Source organism: Balaenoptera physalus, assembly GCF_965194825.1.
Source record: "Balaenoptera physalus genome assembly, chromosome: 2".
In the NCBI taxonomy this organism is placed as follows: Eukaryota; Metazoa; Chordata; class Mammalia; order Artiodactyla; family Balaenopteridae; genus Balaenoptera; species Balaenoptera physalus.
In genome coordinates this window covers 159582231-159602488 of record NC_138883.1, presented here as the reverse complement: position 1 = coordinate 159602488, position 20258 = coordinate 159582231, and the positions used below count along the sequence as shown (strand labels likewise).

At 35.2% G+C, this 20258-nt stretch overlaps 1 protein-coding gene across 2 annotated transcripts in view; it reads left to right on the top strand.

Moving 5' to 3' along the window:
* USP6NL (USP6 N-terminal like) overlaps window positions 1–20258 on the top strand; it is a 155128-nt gene that overhangs the window by 25494 nt on the left and 109376 nt on the right. Inside the window, exon 1 of one of the 2 annotated variants that reach the window (XM_082449715.1) lies at window positions 950–13866. The exons of the other annotated variant lie outside the window; for it this stretch is intronic. Coding sequence (XP_082305841.1) covers window positions 13794–13866 — 73 coding nt within the window. The 5' untranslated portion in view covers window positions 950–13793. Of the gene's footprint in view, window positions 1–949; window positions 13867–20258 lie in introns of those variants that run through there. 2 annotated transcript variants of the gene reach the window in all.

The following is a 20258-nucleotide window of genomic DNA, read 5'->3' as shown; positions in this document are numbered from 1 at the left end:
CACTTCCAGCACTGAGCCATAGTTAGTTATTTTTTTTTAAAAGAGGAAACGTTGTATAGGTTTCTATCATGATTGTGGTCGAGAAGTTAGGAGGCCAAATGGAACTGAAAACTCCGTATATGAGTTATCTCTTATTTAGCTTCAAAGATGGTGGTCATTGTGTAGGCAGATGGTAGTGGAGTGCTATTTCCCCCCCTAAATTCAGAAGCTGACTTCTGCTGGCATTACCTAGGTACCCCTGGAATTGCAACAGTTTTCTTTCTGCTTACACATTTGGAGCATTCAGGTGTTAAAATTTAAACAGTGGGATGTAAAAAGATTATGGTCAGACACTAACATACACTCATATACATCTTATATTAAATTGTGGGGCATTTGGAATTGCAATGTCTTTTTAAAAGTACAGTTGCCTGTTTCAGATTCTAGAAGAATGGAACAGAACTGGAATTTATTGGATGCACTGGTAAAAGTTTTCGACACTATATAGTAAAGTACTGTGATCTCCTCACTGGTTAACCTTGTTATATTCTAATAAATGCAAAGTAAGGCAAAGTATGTTTGCTTGACTATAACTTAAAAGAAATTTGAAAAGCAAACATGTATTAAGTTTTTATGTAAACCTACAATAGTTGGTCTTTTTTTTTTTTTTTTTTTTTTTTTTTAATTAATTTTATTTTTGGCTGTGTTGGGTCTTCGTTTTTTCTGTGCGAGGGCTTTCCCCAGCTGCGGCAAGCGGGGGCCGCCCCTCATCGCGGCGCGCGGGCCTCTCACCGTCGCGGCCTCTCCTGCTGCGGAGCACAGGCTCCAGACGCGCAGGCTCAGCAATTGTGGCTCACGGGCCCAGTCGCTCCGCGGCATGTGGGATCTTCCCAGACCAGGGCTCGAACCCGCGTCCCCTGCATTAGCAGGCAGACTCCCAACCACTGCGCCACCAGGGAAGCCCAATAGTTGGTCTTTTGTATTTTCCTTAGGTAATAACTTTCTGTTCTTTCCTTATGTGATATGTAGATATAGATCAAGTAAGTGTATGTACCAGGAAAGGAGGAACTAGGTATTACCAGTGTTGAAAGAATATTAAAAACTTGTTTCCTTGTGACAATTATGGCACAACAAAATTTGAATTTGATTTTTCAACCTACTTGAATTTATTGTTTTAACTGCAGTAATACAAGGTTATATGCCAAATGATTGATTCAGACTGTTAGAATATGATTGCCAAGATATATTAATAGTTCATTGGCATGCTTTATTATAAAAAGTGTTGTTTCTGGTGGTAGAAGTAACCTAGAAGCTATATGAAAGGGGGTTTCCTTACTGCTAACTAAAGAGAAAGCTTCTTTGTACTCTCTTTTGGGTTAGGAAAGATCCTTCTCTGCTGCCATGAAGAATGCACATGGTCTTGGTCCACATTACCACACATGGAGGCAATAGGGCCATTGTGATTAAAAAAAAAAAAAAAATCAGCCTTAGACCTTTCATGGAACTTTGTACCTATATGTACCTATGGGTATATGTACGGGGAACTTTGCCCAGGACTGGAGAAAAACCCCGCACCAACTTTTTAGGTACCCAAACTGACTTTGTTAAAAGGAACTTGGATCGCAAATGATTACTTAGTAGAAGCAACTCTCCGCTTAAGAAAGGTATACTTAAAAATGTTGACTTGTGTTTTAAAAGTGGAGTCATTATTCTCTTTTCCCCTAAAATGTGATGTAAAAAATTTTTAGCTATCAGGTTTTAGTCTAACCTAAAAGCTATGCTTTCCTAGCTCAGCGCTGAGCTGCATTCTGATGGACAATAATAACTTGAAGGTCTGCAGAATTTTCCTTCTTAAGTTATTTTTTTCTGTTTAGTGCATCTCTGTTCTCAGCAGGTGAAATTCTACCTCTGATGTCGTGAAATTCTATCCTTCCTTCCCACCCAGTCCAACTTTATTTTATCCATGGGATCAATTCTTTATTTTATTTTAAAATATCTGAATGTGTATTTTAAAAATACACATTATTTATTTTGGAACCATTTGAGAATAGGTTGCATATATCGTGTATTTCGGTGTGTAGTTCTGAAGAATAAGGATACTCTATTACATGACTGCAGTAAAACTATCAAAAAGATAAATTATGTTTATCTGGTCTACAATCCTTATTTCATTGCTGACAGTTTCCGCAATAATGTCCTTTATGACAATTCTGTCCCTCCAGTGCCGGGTCCAGCTGAGTATCATTCACGCCTTGCGTTTAGTGTGAGGTCTCTTTAGTCTCCTCTGATCTGGAAGCTTCCTCAGATGTTCTTTATCTCACATGATGTGGTGCTTTAGAAGAATACAGACCAATTCTTTCACAGAGTGTCCCTCAGGTTAGGACTGTCTGATGCTCCTCTCCCGGGATCCGTCCTGGCATGTGTGACTGGTCTGGGGGCATTCCTTCAGGAAGCCTGTCTGGAAGGGGCAGGAGGACTGCGTGGTGATCTCTCCATTTCCTTCCCATTTGGTTCTTTCACAGAAAAATTTCCCATTTCTTCTTTAATTGAAATAGGATTCAAATCTCTTATATAGGAACAGGATTTATTATTCTGCTTTACTAGTTTCTGTTTTGCTTTTATTGCAAAGGCTTGAGAAAAATGGCAATGAAATATTTTCTAGAATGTGAGATGACCTTGAAAGGAGACATTTGGCTTTTATCAAGAGAAATTCCTTTCCGTATGATTCCTGTTCTGAATTACATTGACGAAACTCTCAAGATGCTCTTGAATAAGTACTATGAAGGTGTAAGGTATAGCACTATTGAATTTAGTTTTTTTTTTTAATAACAATAAAGCAGCTGCAGCTCTTCATATATGAATTGAATTTGCTTCACTAAAGATTAGCCCTTCCCATAACCTGGTGCTTCTCTGTCTTTGTCCTAATAAATTTTCTTTAGCTAAAAATAGAATAGATGAACATATCGAGACTCTGATTCTCATTGGGTTTTTATGGGTTAGATTTATGGGTTATATTAAATTTAATGTGAAATGTCAGGATACTTACCATCTATAGTTATAATTCTTAAAAGTTTAATAATTGAAAGGTATATTGGAAGCTAGAAAATTGACAGAATATTGCAAAGTATAAGAGATTCAAAACTTGTTTTTAGACAACATTGAGACAGGTGATGCTATAAATTAATTTCTTAAAATGTTTTAAGAGTTGTGGTGTTTGAGTCTGATTTTAAAACAAATTTTAAGGAAGAGAATATATGATTTAGAATAAATATTAATAATGTTTTCTTTTTAGTACTAACAGATATTTAGTGAGCACCTCCCCGTGCACTGCTGCTGTGTTGGTCTTTGGGGATATAGACAAGGACAAGACTAACATGGCCCTGGGCCTCATGGAGCACAGAACTAGTGGGGAAGACAGATACCGCAGCGCTGTTAATGCAAAAAGGGAAGCTGGTGTCTGCAGGAGCCAGGGAACCTCCTTCTGGGAGGGCAGGAAGACTCCCCTTAGGAAATCATATTCCAGATGAGGCCTGGCTAAGTGAAGAGGAAGGGGGAGAGGGTTCTAAACAGAAGCAACATGTGTGAAGATCTGGAGTTAAGAGGTTGAGATTAAGATTAAGAAATTAAGGAAAATTTAGCATTGGTAGAAGTAGGTGTTTGGAGGGGATTAAGTTGGTAACTTTAGTTTAGATAAACACCCTACTGTTGCCTCCATTTTATACTTAATTTTACCTAATCTCATCTAAACTAACCTGTTCTCTTCATTTTCTCTAATCCTCTTTTGTTGTTGTTGTTTTAAAGTATAACCGTAACATTAAAATAAATACATTTGGGAATGGGGGGGAAAAGTCATTGGTAACCCCACTCGTTTGCTTTTTTGCATATGGTCCTCTGGTATTGTCCAGATACTATATATTTTGATATAATTGGGTTCTTGGTGTATATGCAATTTTATATTTGGATTTCTAACATTGAATTGTGTTTAGAGAGTTATCATATTTCCATAATTGTTTTTTATACTTAGAATTCATAATTATATTCCTTAAAGGTAATGATGCTTAGTAACTTATTTAACTACTTCCCTATTATTTTCTTTTATTTATGATGGTTCATTTTTTTAAAAATGTTTGCAAAATGAATATCATTGATGACTTTGCCCTCTTTCTTAAAAAAAAAACAATTATAATTCTTTAGGCTAGATTTATAGTATTGAAATGTTTTTGTAGATTTGTAGTATTGGAATGTTCTTCCTGTCTTTCTTAAAAGACTACATCAATTTACAGTGACTCTGGTAATTGGTGTACAAGGATATCAGTTTCACCATGACTAGCTCAGTAGGCTCAAAATGACATTATACTGTTGCTTTCAGTTGCATATTTGATTTTTAGACAGGATAACTTTCTAAAAAATTTGTGGTAAATATCCATAATGTAAAATTTGCCATCTTTTGCCACTTTTAAGTGTACAGTTCAGTAGCATTAAGTATATTCACATTGCTGTGCAGCCAATCTCCGGAACTCTTTTTACCTTGCAAAACTGAAACTCCGTACTCATTAAACAACTCATATTCCCCTCCCCACATCCTTTGGCAACCACCATTCTACTTTCTGTCTCTGTGAATATGACTACTCTGGGTACCTCAGGTACGGGGGAGCATATAGTATTTGTCTTTTTGTGACTGGCTTATTTCATTTAGCATAATGTCCTCAAAGTTCAGACATGTTGTAGTATATATCAGAATTTCCTTACCTTTTAAGGCTGAATAATATTCTACTATATGGATTACATTTTGTTTATTCATTCATCTGTTGATGGACACTTGGCTTGCGTCCACCTTTTGGCTATTGTAAATAATGCTGCTATGAACCTAGGTGTACAAATATCGCTTTGAGATCCTGCTTTCTTTTCTTTTGAGTATATACTCAGAAATGGAACTGCTGGATCATATGGCAATTCTATGTTTAATTTTTTGAGGAACTGCCATAGTGCTTTTCACAGTGGCCACGCCATTTTGCATTGTACTAGAGTTCCAATTTCTCCACATCCTTGCCAACACTTGTTATTTTCTATTTTTGGATAGCGGCCATCCTAATGGGTGTTCAGGAGGTATAGCATCGTTAGGATATCTTTTTTCATGTGCTCACTATTTACATTTTCTGTTGCATCATATCCTTCTAAAATAGTCTTTTCTTCCAAAATGCTTATTGAAAAATCACAGATTTTTAACCTTGGATGATGCTTTTTTGTCTCTCCAAAAATTTATTATGAAACAATATAGTTTTTATATGTTTATTGGAACATGGGTAATTTTGTGATCGTCAGAGGAGAGAGAATGCACAGTATACAGAAAAGGCAGAGGTGGAAAAAGGTTTCAGAAAGGGAGGACGAGCAGAGAATGATAGGTGCTATGGATCAGTTTTGCTCAATGTATGGTTCTGTCCAGGACTCTCTTAATGGTCTTCCTTCCCTGTTGTGGTTAATGTGTTATGGTGATTACAGATTTTATATTGAGGAAACGCTGGAAAGATCTTTCTGAATGTTGAAGAGACTGCTGTGTTTATGTACACAAGCACTTTTATGAACTCTATAGAAATCCCTATGTCTTTATGTTTGATGTGTATATATATATCTCCCCACATAGGACTATTGATCTAAAATGTGATGTTATAATGAATTATGATTTATTCCAAATTGAGTTATGATTTATTTTAAGAGATAAACATATACTTAAATGATTTTTAATATGTGTTTTTTAATGGTAATGAATTTTTTAAAACTAATTATGTTATTTCATAGCTTTGTTAGAATCTGGAGTAGGTCAGATTGCCTGGATACTGTGTTTTCTTTGAATTCTTGATTTTGAAAATAAAGTCATATTTAAATTTCCTTATTATGACTAGAAAGTCTCTTTTCCTTCCATATCTGTGCATTCATCTGCATGTAGCTTGGGAAAGTCAAAAGAGAGGTCATTTCTGCACAAAGGAAAGCTTACTTTAAAAATTAAAAATGTGGTAATTCAGAAATTGGAATATGTTCAGTTATAATGTACTATGTATGGACTTTAATTCACACCGTTTTTCCACTTAAGGGCACGTGCTGCAGTCATCCAGTTACTCGCAGTAGTCATCTCAGTTGTAATTCAGTAATGAATTGTGTAATTATGTGTTTAATGCCAGTTTCTCTTGGAAGAATGAAAGGAGGTTGATCACACCCCTGTAATAACCAGCAACTGGCATTGTATCTACTAGGTACCTGCTAGGTATTGTACATACATACTAGATGAGTAATATATTTTGTATGGATGAACAAGATTTTATTGCCTTTAACATGCACTTACGGTGTACAGTCAGTACATTAAGAATTTGTGAAGATGTATTGGGATAACATGTTTGTATTTCCCTTGCTTGTAAAGCATATTTTGTACATATTTATGACAGTTTCCACTGAGCTACACAGTTGAGCAGTTTCTTGGTTGCTTTTTATAAGTAAAATGAATTGCCCTTTGGTAAAATATTTTTAAAAACTGGTTTTGAAAGAATTGCTAACTTAATTACATTAATACAGATACTTTGTTCATAAACAGTTACTGTATCTAATATACTTGGAGATTATGTAAAAGAAGGATAATATCAACATCCATAAACACATATTCTGTGGCTGTTTCCACATCCTACAATTTCAGGGCATTTACCTTCATATCTTCTTTGTTTTGTTTTACTTTTTTTCTATGAAAATCTGTGAAGATAGTTGATGAACTTTTGATAATGTTAATTTTTAAATACCCAGTGTGAATTATTAGGAACACTATTTGGACAGAAAACAGTATAGATTTTTAGGTATAGAAAAAATGTAAAACTTTTATTTTTTATAAAGAATGTATGTTGTATTTTCTATTGATGAGTTTGTAGAGATTGATTTTCAAAATTCTAGAACAAAGTGATTATATTTCAGCCTTACAATTAAAGTAGAATGACAAAGAAGTGAAGTATATTAACTGGTTTATTAACCCAAGAGGAAACCAGTTGGAAGTGGTTTATAGCTTAATATTCAATAGTGTTTTTCTATCTGCAGGCCGACTGACATCTTGAATATTTTCAGATTATTTTTGTCACAAGAAGTGTGGCCTCTCACATTTTTTTCTTCTCATTTATCTACATGTTCTGAAAAAAGAATGACAGTAGTTTAATTCTGAAATATATTTCCAGGAAAACCAAAGAAGTTTTCTGAAAATTGGGTAGAAAAAATCTGAATCATTGCCAAGAATGAAAAGATGCTGGGTTGTTATTCATTTGATCAAAAAATTTTGTGGACAGAGCACAGTGCAAATATCCTGGTCTGTGTTTATTTTATGAAAGAGATGATGAAATATTCAGAAGTGTGAAAACACATATCAATTCCAAAAGAGTATGCATGCTGTTATCTCATTTTTGTAAAATCAGCAAGCAAAAAGTACATGAAAAGTCTAAAAGGTTGTTGGTAGTGCTTATCTCTGTATAATGGGCCTAAGAGAGATTTTTATTTTCTTTTGGCTTATTTTTAGGTATTTTTTTTTCTACAGTGAACATGCATTCTTTTTGTAAAGAGAAAACTATTAAAGATGTAAACTGAAAAAAAGAAGCAAGCAGAAACCTTGTTAAATTAATTTGCAGTTCTTTTAAGATTCTAAGGAGTTGGTTTGAAGTATCTATAACACTATTTTTATGGATAGTAATATAATTCTGCTTCAGAATATATGGATTCTCTTGTACTTCTTTTCACTTAGGGCCAAGAAAGATGCTCCATTGAACTTGTTCATGGTTTTATTAAATGAATGAGGGAAAGAATACAAATGAGATCAAATTCAATCTTGTTCTTTCTCTCTTCCTGTTTCTTTTCTTTCTTTTTTTTTTTTTGGTGAGCGAGGAATGGTGGGAAAAGATTTCTTTCCTCTGCTGAGCTGTTTTTTCTTTATATCATTTGTCATACAGTTCCTGTTCTTGATCCCTTTTCATCTGAAAGAACTTGATTTTTGCCTTATATTCTCCTTTGGAGAAAGGAAAATGGCACAAATTGAAATATCCAAATAGGAGTAGAGAGTGCTGTATTTCCAGCCTGCTGTATTTCTCTCTTTGTCATGTCTTTCTCGTTCTCTCACGAGTTTTCTGCCTTGTGTCTGCTCTGGGAATGCTGGATTTGGAAGTGATGAGAAGGAAAAGTAAATCAGCGGTTTTGGGGCTTAGCCAAAAGTTAGTGGTTTTGGGGGTGGCTATGTATAACAAAAATACAAATGTAGGAAACAAGATTGAGGTAAGAATTTTTCTGTTAAAAGAAGTAGCTCACAACTGTTTGCAGGCAGCCCATTGCAAGGGCAACTATAATTATAGTCCTTGTCCTCCAGGCCACATGGATCTCTCATGTATGTGGGCAATTAGGATTTTTGTTTTAAGCACGCTCTCTCTTGTTAAACTCTGTACTCTTTGGATTTATCTTTGTATTAAAGTGTGAAGAGTGGGATGTAGATTAAATATATATTGAATATAGATTTCCTTTGTAATTTTTTATAAAGACTATTATTTTCAGAACAGTTTTAGGTTTACAGAAAAATTGAGTGGAAAGTACCAAGAGTTCCCTCATACCCCTGTTACTAACATCTTACACCAGTGTGGTACATTTACTGCAATTGATGGGCCAATATTGAAGTATTATTGTTAACTAAAGTCCATAGTTTACATTAGGGTTCACTCATTGAGTCATATGTTCTATGAGTGTTGACAAATGTGTAATGACATGTATCTGTCATTACGATACCATACAGAGTAGTTTTCACTGCCCTAAAAATCCACATATTCATTCTTCTCTCCTTCTTCCCAAATTCCTGACAACTACTGATCATTTTATTGTCTCCATAGTTTTGCCTTTTCCAGAATGTCATGTGGTTGGAATCATATACTATGCAGCTTATTTCAGATTGACTTCTTTCACTTAACAATATGCATTTAAGATTCCTCCATGTATTTTTGTGTTTGATAGCTCATTTCCTTTTATTGCTGAATAATATTCCATTGCCTGGATGTAGCACAGTTTGTTTATCCAGAATTCACCTACTGAAGAACGTCTTGGTTGCTTCTAAGTTTTGGCAATTATAAATATAAAGGTTTTTGTGTGGACATAAGTTTTCAACTCATTTGGGTAAATACCAGGGAGCACAATTGGTAGATCATATTAGTATATTATATTAGTATATTTAGTTTTGTAAGAAACCAGCAAATTGTGTTCCAAAGTGGCTGCACCATTTTGCATTCCCGTCAGCAATAGATGAGAGTTCCTGTTGCTGCACATCCTTGCCAGCACTTGATGTTGTCAGTGTATTGGATTTTAGCCATTCAGGGAGATGTGCAGTGGTATCTGATTGTCTTAGTTTGAAATTCCCTAATGACATAGGGTGTTGAGCCTCTGTTCGTATACTTATTTGTTTTCTATATATATCTTTTTTGGTGACATGATATAGATTTTTTAAAAACCAAAATGTAATTCCCTTTAAAAAAAAAAGTACTGATAGTATAATGTGTTCTGTGTAGAAAAGTATAACAAAAGGAGACAGTAAATATTTATAATGCCACCATTCAGAGGAAAAATCATTGGTAACATTTTGATAGTTTCCTTCATACACCCATCTCTCTCTTTCCCCTCATGTATGTATAAATAAATGGCAATAGGGCATTCATTAACATTTTGTACTTTTCATGTTTACTTATCCACATATAGTTAGCTTTTCCTGTGTCATTCTTCTAGAGTAGCGGTTCTTAACCTTGGCTGAATGTTAGGATCATTTGGGGGAGCTTTTAAAATTTATGGTGTTCAGGCTGCATCCTAGGACAGTGAAGTCAAAATCTCTGTGGATGGACCCAGGCATCATACTTTAAAATATTTCCCAGGTAATTTCAGTGTGTATTGAAGATTGAGAACCACTGGTCTAGAATGTAATAGAATTACTTTTAAGAAAAAATATAATTCCCCAAACATCACATGAAATATGATGCCCTTTTTATAAAGTTCAGAACAACCAAACAGCAACACAAGGATTGTGTGTGTGTGTGTGTGTGTGTGTGTGTGTGTGTGTGTTTAATAGCATATAGATAGACATAAAGGAAATCAATGGAATGGTAACTACTGGATTCAGGATGATTCTTACTTTGGGGTGAAAGCAGGGGGCTGAGTTGGTGTTTGGGGGCACCATAGGTTAAATGTAGATTATTGTTAACATGCTAGTTTTTGTCTGGGTGGTTGCTTTGTGGCGTTTATTAAATTATTGAAAATTATTAAATAATTAAGTGGGTAAGTAAAACTGGAACATGCATGGACCAATGATAAGAGCTAAGGACAATGATTAAAGCAATTCTTTGTGCCGGAGGCCCAATGAGGAAAAATATTAAGTAGATGAAAACTGTTACATCCCTCTTGTAAGTGTATACAGTAGGGTTTAAATATCACAGTGGTTTGATACCCAGTGTCATCCATCTAAAAAAAGGAATAGGCTATTCCTTAGTAGCTAGAGATTTTACATACTTCCCTTTTTTTCTGAAATTATACATTCATTCCACTTTCCTCCCAGAGTTTTATCCTAATGCAGTTGGTCAAAAACAACAAACATGTGATAAATTTTGATATTCATTATAAACAAATACTTTATTAGAAACTCATGTATCTTAATCAGTTGAATGGGCTGATGTTACTTCTTGTGCCTTGATCAGAGGAACTGCTGAATTTTCTGTGTCCCCCACCTGCCATGTTTTTACGCTTTGGAGCTCTGCACCATAGTAAAATGGGTGAGGGGTGACCTTTGTCTCGTAAAATGGGAGAAAGGAGATTGTGTAAAGGGGTAGGAGTGGAGGACCACTGCTTCAGGCATCTCCTCCAGCAGATCGGTTTTAGTGGCAAAATTAATTATTTTAAGCCTGACCATGCCAGAGTAAGCCCAAACTTGCCTTACAGGAGGGTTCAGAATGATCTCTGGGGTGAAGGAAGCAAGTGTGAGAATGCACGTGCAAGTTAGGTAAATGTGTACATACATACACAGAGTTAACTGAAACACAGCCTATATACAAATGTGTAATTCTTCTTATATTATTTATCTCCTCATCATTTTAAATTACTGTTTTGTATGATTTAAACATATATAAATATGAACACATACATATCTTTTTTAAACAAAAAAATAATGCATATATTGGGATATGTAGTCAGAATTTAACTTATTTTGAAATAGTTTCAGATTAGGAAAATGTTGCAAGAGTAACATAAACAATTCTCATCTTCTCTTACCTGGATTTCCCAAATGTTAACATTTTACCACATTTGCTTTCTCATTCTAATAAATATTATTTTTGCCCCATCAGAGAGTAAATTAATGTATTGATATTTACCCTTAAGTACTTCAGGGTGTATTTCCTAACATCCAGGATATTCTGTTACATAACTACCATGGAATGGTCATAGTCAGGAAATTAATATTGATGATCTATAGATTGTATTCAAATTTTGCCAGTTGTCTCAAAATGTCATATATTTTCCTTTATCCCTTTCTGGTTCAGTATCTAATCCGGAATCGTGTGTTCCATTTAGTAATCCCGACTCTTTACTCTCCTCTAATCTGTAACTGTTCCTCAGTCTGTCTTTGTCTTTCGTGATCTTGACATTTTAGAGTACAGCTCAGTTCCATATATTAGAATATATGCTCAGATATTTTTACTGATGTAATGTGTGATAAAAACATGAGAAGCAAATGAGAGAAACAAGAAAAAACTATTGGTAGGTTAGCAGAAGTTAAGGGCTAACAGTGGTGAACTAGTGTGTTCAAACTGATCATGATATGATTTTCATTTTCAAAACCAATACTGATATCAGTGAGAATAGGGAGTTATGATAATTGAAATTTATGGAAACATGAATACAGATATTCCTCTCTTCACTGATCAGATATGGAAGATAGAGTTGACTGAGAGGATGGTGTCCTGTATATCCCCTTCCTTGCATGGAAAGAGAAAAATTATGAGAGAAAGCAAAGCTACCATAAAGTACTTTTCACAGACATCATTTCTTTCCCAGAAAAGTGGAAGTAATTTCTCAGGAGCTGGACATGCAAAGAACTGGAAAATAAAGCCAGTAGATACTTAATACCTGTTTCATGTTCAGAACTGCCCTAGGAAATGGGGCAAGGGCTACAAAGAATTAGGGGAACTTGATTTGAAGGGTTTGACTTAAATGTTGATTTGTCTATTTCAGGTCTTCAGAGGGATTCATTGAAAAACACAGTTTTGATTTGAGGTTTAAAACTTGGTCTTTGACCCATCTGAACTCTTGATTTGGTTTGCAAGTACAAACAAGCTCTTTAAAGATAATAGGTAGTTAGGATAATTGCTGTGTTTTGTCTTCCATTTGCAAATATTTTCTCACCATCATGGATTTGTAGCACTTATGTCTTCAATTAACACCCATATGGAGAGTACATTATGGGTGGATATATATGCACATGTTATAGCACCTCTTCTTTGAAGAGCTGACAACTTTACCCTGAATTTCAAAACTGTACATTTTTACAGAAGAGTCTTGGTGTCATAGAAGGCAGAAGCCTTTGGGTTTTGGATCCTGTGTTTTACTTCCAACCATAGTTGATTCACCGTGTACCTCAGTTGTCCAATTGAAAAATGGGAAAATAACAAGCAAGCCTTTAACTGTGTGGAGGCAAAGGAACTGCCTTTGATTTGCTCTGGATCTATTATTTTATGATACATTAAGAATATCAGTAAATGGGAAGGGAAGGAAAGAAAACTAGGAAAGTCAGCAGTACAGTAAGAGGAACAATTTGCTGGTGAAGAATCACTTTAGTAAATGTAACATTTGACAATGTGAACCTGAAGCTCATTCTTTTTTAATTAACTCTGTAGGTTTACTTTGAAAAGGGCTGCTATGTGCTAAATAGAACACATGATGAAAGTATTAAATATTAATTGAGCATGGTTGCAGCTTGGCTGTTAAAAATCATATGGTTATACTTGATTTGAAATTCTCTGGCCCATGCCTCTGACGGTGAGACCAATGCATTTACAGGCCTTCTGGGGATTTCCAGTGTGTGGCAGGACCGAGACCTCTCTTCAGGGGCTAGAACCTCAGGGGCATGTGTGAGGAGGAGGGCAGGGAATCCTTAGGATATTTTTTGAGGTACCATTTCTTCTGTGCAGATCTGGGAGCTTTGAGTTAGCAAGATAAAGTTGTATTTTTATCCACATTTTATTTTCTGTATTTCAAATATGAGATTTTTGAGAAATTGGAAAAAAGTATCAGGGCTTTGACAGTGCAGGGTATTTTGGTTGACTGCTTCTGAGTGTGTTTTTAAAAACTTGCACACAGCATCTGCAATCCACTATATGAGAATTTATAGCATAGCACTTTATTTTTCCTGTCGTGACTTTTGTCAGAAAATGTTTTCGCTGTGCTTAGTGCTTTAACAGATGATTACTCATATTTTGTTTTGCTTTGTTTATAACTTGTTAATGCTCTGCAAAGTCATACATTTTGGACTTTGAGGACGGTGGTTTTCACTTGTGCAAAAATCACTTTGAATCCATCATTTCAAGAAGATGCAGCCCATACTTTTGTTGTTTCTTATTAACTGCTTCAGAGCCTTCAGGGAGAGCTAAGCAGAGCATGCACTTCTCTGGAGTTGAACTGTGCTTGTGCCTGAGCTTCCTGAAAGCAGAGATGCAGTGAGCTCGCGGTGATGAAACCTGTTGGATTCCTGGAGGAAGCAGCTGGAGCCTTTGGCTTGTTAACTAGCAATGATTCAAGTCTTGCAGATTGTAAAGGAGCTGGTGACACCATCCAGGCAAAAAGCAGCCAGAGTGAAGGAAGGTAGGAACAGCATCAGGATGAACAATCAGAGCACTTTAAGGCACTTAGGGATTTTTACGAATATCGACCTAAAGAGCAGCTATAAAAAAGGAGTTTGAGTTATCCTGTGTGATTGTGCTCTTCTGATATATTACGGTATCTGAGGAGGATCAGGTAATGACATAATTGTGAACATGCCTCATTATTACTGTTTTTAAACACAAATTAGAAGCATTCCATTTTATTTCAAGGTACGAAGAGTGAGGAGAGGTTATGACATATCTGCTGCGGCAGTACTTTTCATGCTGTAAGGATCCTCTCGCATTATTTATTTTGGAGGTAGAAGAATAATTTATATAATCCTCTTCTCTTTTAACTTTAAAATATAAATGTTCATGGCAGAAATCAGAAGAGAACAAGCTAGGATTCTGCCTATAGTAGAGCAGAAGAATTAGATGGTTCTTATTTATGTGAATAAGTGATAAATAATAGTAATAAATATGAATTTAGCCAGAGAAGGGTAGATTTTATTGCCTTTTTCAGTGAATAATTGCTTTTTTCTGTCCATGATATATGCTTAATCAGCACTGTTTATATTTAAAATAGTCCTATATTTATAGCCTGCGACAGTTTGGGCTATGCTGGAATACATTTTCAAAATCTTTTTAATTGCATGCCTGACTTACAGATCTTAAAATGAACTAATGCAGATACATCTTTGAAGAAATACTTGTATATTTTCTTTTTAAAAGAAAGATTTACTATTTCTTTTTGAAATAGTAAATCTCCAAAATAACAGTTAGGAATTAATTTAAGAAATGTAGGCCATCAGCTAAGTTTATAATACTGGCAATTTCAGTAATTTAATCTAGGGTTTAAAATCAGTCAGTTGATAAATTTATATACCAGCCTTTTCATATGAAAGATATAGCATTCTGTCTTTATATGATTAGCGTAAGCATACCTCAGATGATATAAAATATAGAGTACTTTGGATTTTTTTAAAAACTTGATATGATCTGTGTTTAAAGTGAAGCTTATGAGATTCCTCAAGTCCTATGTAAAATGATTTAGGGTAATGGTATTAAATAATATTGTAACATGTATACGGAATATTACAGCTGAAAGAAACCTTAGAAATCTTCTTGTCTGTTCTGATTTTATGGAAGAACGTGGTATTTAAATGGACAAAAAATGCATCTCACAAAGCAAAGAAAATATTGTCATTTACTTTTGAAAATGTGTTAGTCTTATTTAGGATATTTTACAATTACTTACCTCCTGTTTTCTTCTTCACTTTCTTCTGAAACAAAAGATTGTTTCTATCTCTGAATAGCAGGATTCTAACAATTAGGCATTTTTTAAAATGCTTTTCGCTTTTACTATTTCAAGAGAATATAAATCGGTTAATTTAATCCCAATCTGTTTGAAAATGTCAGATTCATACAGTTTGACCTTTACAGACAGTCAGAATTTTTTTTTTATTGGAATGTTTCTTCCAGTTTATATGTTTTCAGTCATAATCATAGTTACTTGGAATATACCTGGGGAAAGAATAATAATATTCTTCTTGCCTTTCATAATGCTTACACACACACGTAAATAATGTAATCATATTGACAGGAAATGCCATATGAATATAGGAAAAATCGTACTAAAAGATACTAACTAACATAGTAGAATGGTTTTTGCTCTTAGATTTTTTTCCCCCTATATTTCAGACAGACTTTTCCATGACCAGGGAAAACAGAGGCAGCTTATACATAGACATTTTTCTTAGAAGCTTGTTTTTTTCAAACCCATTCTCATGGTGTTTTGAATCATTTAGCAAACATATTTACTATTAGTTTTGTCTTTTTGCAAAGTAATGTTATATTTTACCAATTTTTAACATTGATAAACTGCTTGAGAAAGATAAAGTCCTACAGACAAGTATAAAACAATGGCCCATAGGAAGAGAGTTTTTAACTCAATTATTTAAAATATAGTATGAATTTGGATGGCTGCAGAGACAGCAACATTTCAAAGTATTGTATTCACATTAGTGTTAGTAAAGTATGGAAAAATTGATTTGTGAGGGGAAGTATCAAAATTGAGGATGAAATAATTATGATAAATGGTTTGAGAAATTTTCATCAATTAGTTTTCCTTGGTATGAGATAGTAAACAAACTTAATATATTTTAAATAAGATCCAAGGGTATAGCTAAGAATTATTTTGGAGAAAGAGAGAAATTATGGAATATTCATGAATATTTTCTCTAAAATTTTCAAAATATTTGCCAAATCATTGCTTTGTCACTTAGTAGAAACATTAATGAAGTATCCCAACCTTCCAGAACTTAGTGAAATACAGTGCTAAGTGTTCATGCTAATGCTCTTTAAGGAACTTAGAATTTTGCAACAGTTAGCACTATAAGAAAGGGAGAGAACTAGTAACGCTATTTGAAGGATAATTTTTGTGGATCCACACTCTATTCTGGTGATGCTGTGGTAACTGCTGGAAGTGATTGACGTTTGTGAGTAGTTAAAGTGCATAGGAATAGATATTTTGTAGTACAGCCTTGGAAGACTAGGCAAAGGATAACTGGTCTTTGGAAAAGTTATGGGATGGAGGGTCAAATATGCATGTATATGTATTCATTCATTTGTTCATTCATCATTCTCTCATTTGTTCACCTTTATCAGGTGTCCACTATTTGGAAGACACTTTGCTAATCACTGGGGATACAAAATAAGATACGATCTCTGCCCATATCTGGGATATAGAAGATCCCAGCTATTTACTGAGTGAAGGAATGAATGGAAGAATATACATTTGTTAATGCAGTCTAGTCTTAATAGGTGATTGTATAGTCAGGGCAGTATAGTGAGTTGTTTGTTTTGCCATGAGGTCAACGTGTGCAGAGTTAAAGCAACTTAGTCTTGTGGACTAGGGAAAGGAATGGGATAAGTGATTCTGTGCTAAATGGAAAAATAAACTGTAACAGTTTTCGTCTTGAATGACCTGGTTAGCCTGCACCTCCAGGGCCAAGTTTGACTAGATTGGGAAGGAACCACCTCATTGAGTAGACCAGAGGTAAAACCCTACCGTCTGTTCAGATGTACATAAGGCACAAATGTAACCATCGTAACTTTGTATTAGTAAGAAGCCTGGTTTTCTCCTTTAAAGGCCTCATGTTTATTTGGACAAAAATGTTTTGAAAATATGACATGTTTCTTTATCTGGCTAAATAGAAGTATGCTAAATATAAATTAATCGTTTCTTAATGATTCAAGTTCTTTATTAAAACAATTTTTTTGTAGGTTACAAAACCTGATGACCATGTTTATCAAAATTATTCTTAAAATAAGAGTAGATTTAGAGTGAAGCCCTGAAAGTCTCTCCTGTTAGTAAAACATATGAGCTTTGGCATCTGTCCTAACCTTTTCATTCCCACTTTCATGCCTTAGCACCTCTCCTCTAGATTATTAAAATAGCCTCCTCATTTATTTTATTTGATAAACATGCATTGAACACTTACTGCATCTTAGATGAAAGGGCACAGAGATGTATCCTCAAGGAACTCATATGGGGGTGGTAAGAGACAAAAGTCAATGATTACAATAGTATGAGAGGTGTTGTAGTAGACGAGGTGTCGTGGGAACCCAAAGGGGGAACTGGCCCTGATTTGCTAATTAGGAGAGTGAAGGGATTGAACTCTTTGGTGAAGTGACAGATGCCCTCATTTGAGCTAAGTATCAAAGGATGCATAAAAACTAGGGGGGGGGGGGAAAGAGAGTGTATAAGCATCTCAAGCAAAATAAATAGTGGAGGAGAGCTCAGGTGCCAAACATGTGAAGAAGTTTGAAAATATTCTTAAGGTGACAGTGGGAGAAGGTGAGAAGACTGGTCAGTGGTAGGTGGTCATTTAACTCTCTATTCCATCCTTCCATTGCTGTCTGAGATCATTTTGTGAAATAATTTGCCATAAGACCTGGAATTGGGACTTCACCTATATTTCTAGCTGTGGCGATCACTAACTAGATCTCCCCATGCACCCTCTATGCCAGCGACACCAGAATGCTTGCTGTTTCCCAGATGTGCTGCTCCATCAGGACGGCAAGTCCTTCCCTTCCTTCTCCAGTGACTATAGTCCTTACAGATCTGCCTCCAAGGCTCAAATGCCACCCCCACCAAAAAGCATTCCCTGATCTTTTTCTCCTCTTGCCCTTTTAGGTCAGAATTAATCATTCCTTTCTTTGTATTCTCTTAGTATTTTGCTTTTGCCTCTATTACTACACGTTTAAAATTCTACTGTACCTTATGATTATATTTATTAAATTGACCAGTAAATGTTAATTGAAATGTTTTGGCTTACTGAACATTTTTGTTTCCATTGTGTTTTTTAGCTGTGTTTTAGATAGTTGAGATGGTCATAAACTGATCGTTAGATAAGTGAAATATTATAGCTAATAACTTAACAATGGACAGAGAAATGTGTGATTCCCCTTTAAGATATTTTGTAATGGTTTGATAGAAAATGGCTTTCAGCTTATGTTTAAACTATACCCATATTTTGCTTCATGTTGACTGTTTAAGCTTGAGAAAGTGAAGTTGTAGCATCTAGTGTACTTTATTTAGTTGTTTGACTTACTGCTAGACTTCTTGGTTTATTACTCATGGTCAAAGCAATCCTCAGTAGTATGGTATCCAATGTGGTTAAAAAAAAAGTGTCTTTTAAATGCACCTCTAACACCATTACAGTGTACTTTGTTCGGTGCTGGGGTTGGGCAGTCTTAATGAGGAGTAGCCTATATCCCAAGTTAAAACAGACATGTGGCCATTATAATATGGTGGGCAGGACATTGATGATTTGGGACCCAGAAAACCTGTGATCTGGTCATACCACCATGCGACTTTGGGCAGGTCAGTGAGTGTCTTTGTGTCACAGAGTTTTCCATCTGTTCTATGATGAGTTGTTCCCTAAGACCTCATATAGCCCTGACATTCATGTTCTACTGGTTTTCTTAAAGCCATTTTTGTTTTTCCATGGTAGCCTCTTAGATTAAAATATCAAATTCATAATGCCTGCCTGCCTACATCTACTCTTTCTGAACAAACACATACACACAGTAAATTGGGTTGTGTAATTGACTTAATTATGAAGAGCTTTTAGAGATTTCCCACAATTTACTGCTCTGTGAGTGACTGCAGCAAGGGGAGGCTGATTGAGAGCATGGCTACCCAGTCAGGCTGATTGGGTCTCAGCCCTGGATTTGCTGTTCACTTACTTATTCGCTGTGTGACCTTTGGCAAGTTACTTAACCTCCCTGTGCAACAGATTCTTTATCTGAAAAGTAGGGATAATAATAGTATGTACTTCACAGGAGTGTTGTGAGGATTGAGATAAGGCATAAGAAGGACCCTGCGCAGTGGCTGGCACCTAGTAAGGGCTAAATGTAAGCTGCCGTTAATATTTTTGTTGGTTTTGTCATCTTTATTAATGTTATTACTGTTGATGCTGCACTCTTGATCACTTAGATGGCTGATAGCTTGTTTATAGGTGTTTATGTCTGAGACACTGTACAGGGTTCTGTGGACAATGGTCAGATTCAATATACTGATGTTTATTAATATTTATTGTAGTGTTGGTTCATTTGTACTTGGAAAACTTTAAGCAGTGAATTTATTCTTTAAATTTAGCTATGTAATATTGGACGTCAAAGTTGTATGTGTCTTGTGGGCAAAGTTAACTGAGAAAAGTTTTATCAAAACTTTGTTTTAGGGAAATATACTTGTATGTACAGATCTTAATAACCTTGTTTTAAATATTATTTTAAAGAAAAATGGGTCCATTTTATTTAGCTCATAGACCCAGTGTATCTTTGTCTTAACTTTGGTGAAGAATTTCGAAAGTAAAGAGTGAATTTTGCAATCACTTGTTGCTTGAAACTAAATTATTGGAAAGGTTTTCTTTGTATTGTTTAAACTTTAAAAATTGAATGCAGTGGACTCCCTGACTAGCATTCCTCTCTTGCTTGTCAGTAATGCAGTGCTCTGCTGTAATGAAGCGCAGAGTCTGAACTCCGTCCAGTGTGCTACACTAGCCACTAATATGTGGTTCTTTAAACTTAAATAATTAAAATTAAGTAAAATAAGACATTCAGTACCTCAGTCACGCAAGCCGCATCCTAAGTGCTCAACAGCTACGTCACAGAAAGTTCTGTTAGACAGCACGGGATAGATTGTAGAGCCAGATTGCTTGGGTTCATTTCCTGAATAGTCATGTGACCTTGGGCAAGTTAATTCATTTTCCTGTGCCTCAGTCTCCTCATATGTAGACTTGGACAAAAGTTCTCCTGTGGTTGTTAATGTGGATTAAGTGAGTCAACTTTTGTAAAGTGCTTAGAACAGCACCAGGCACGTAGTAT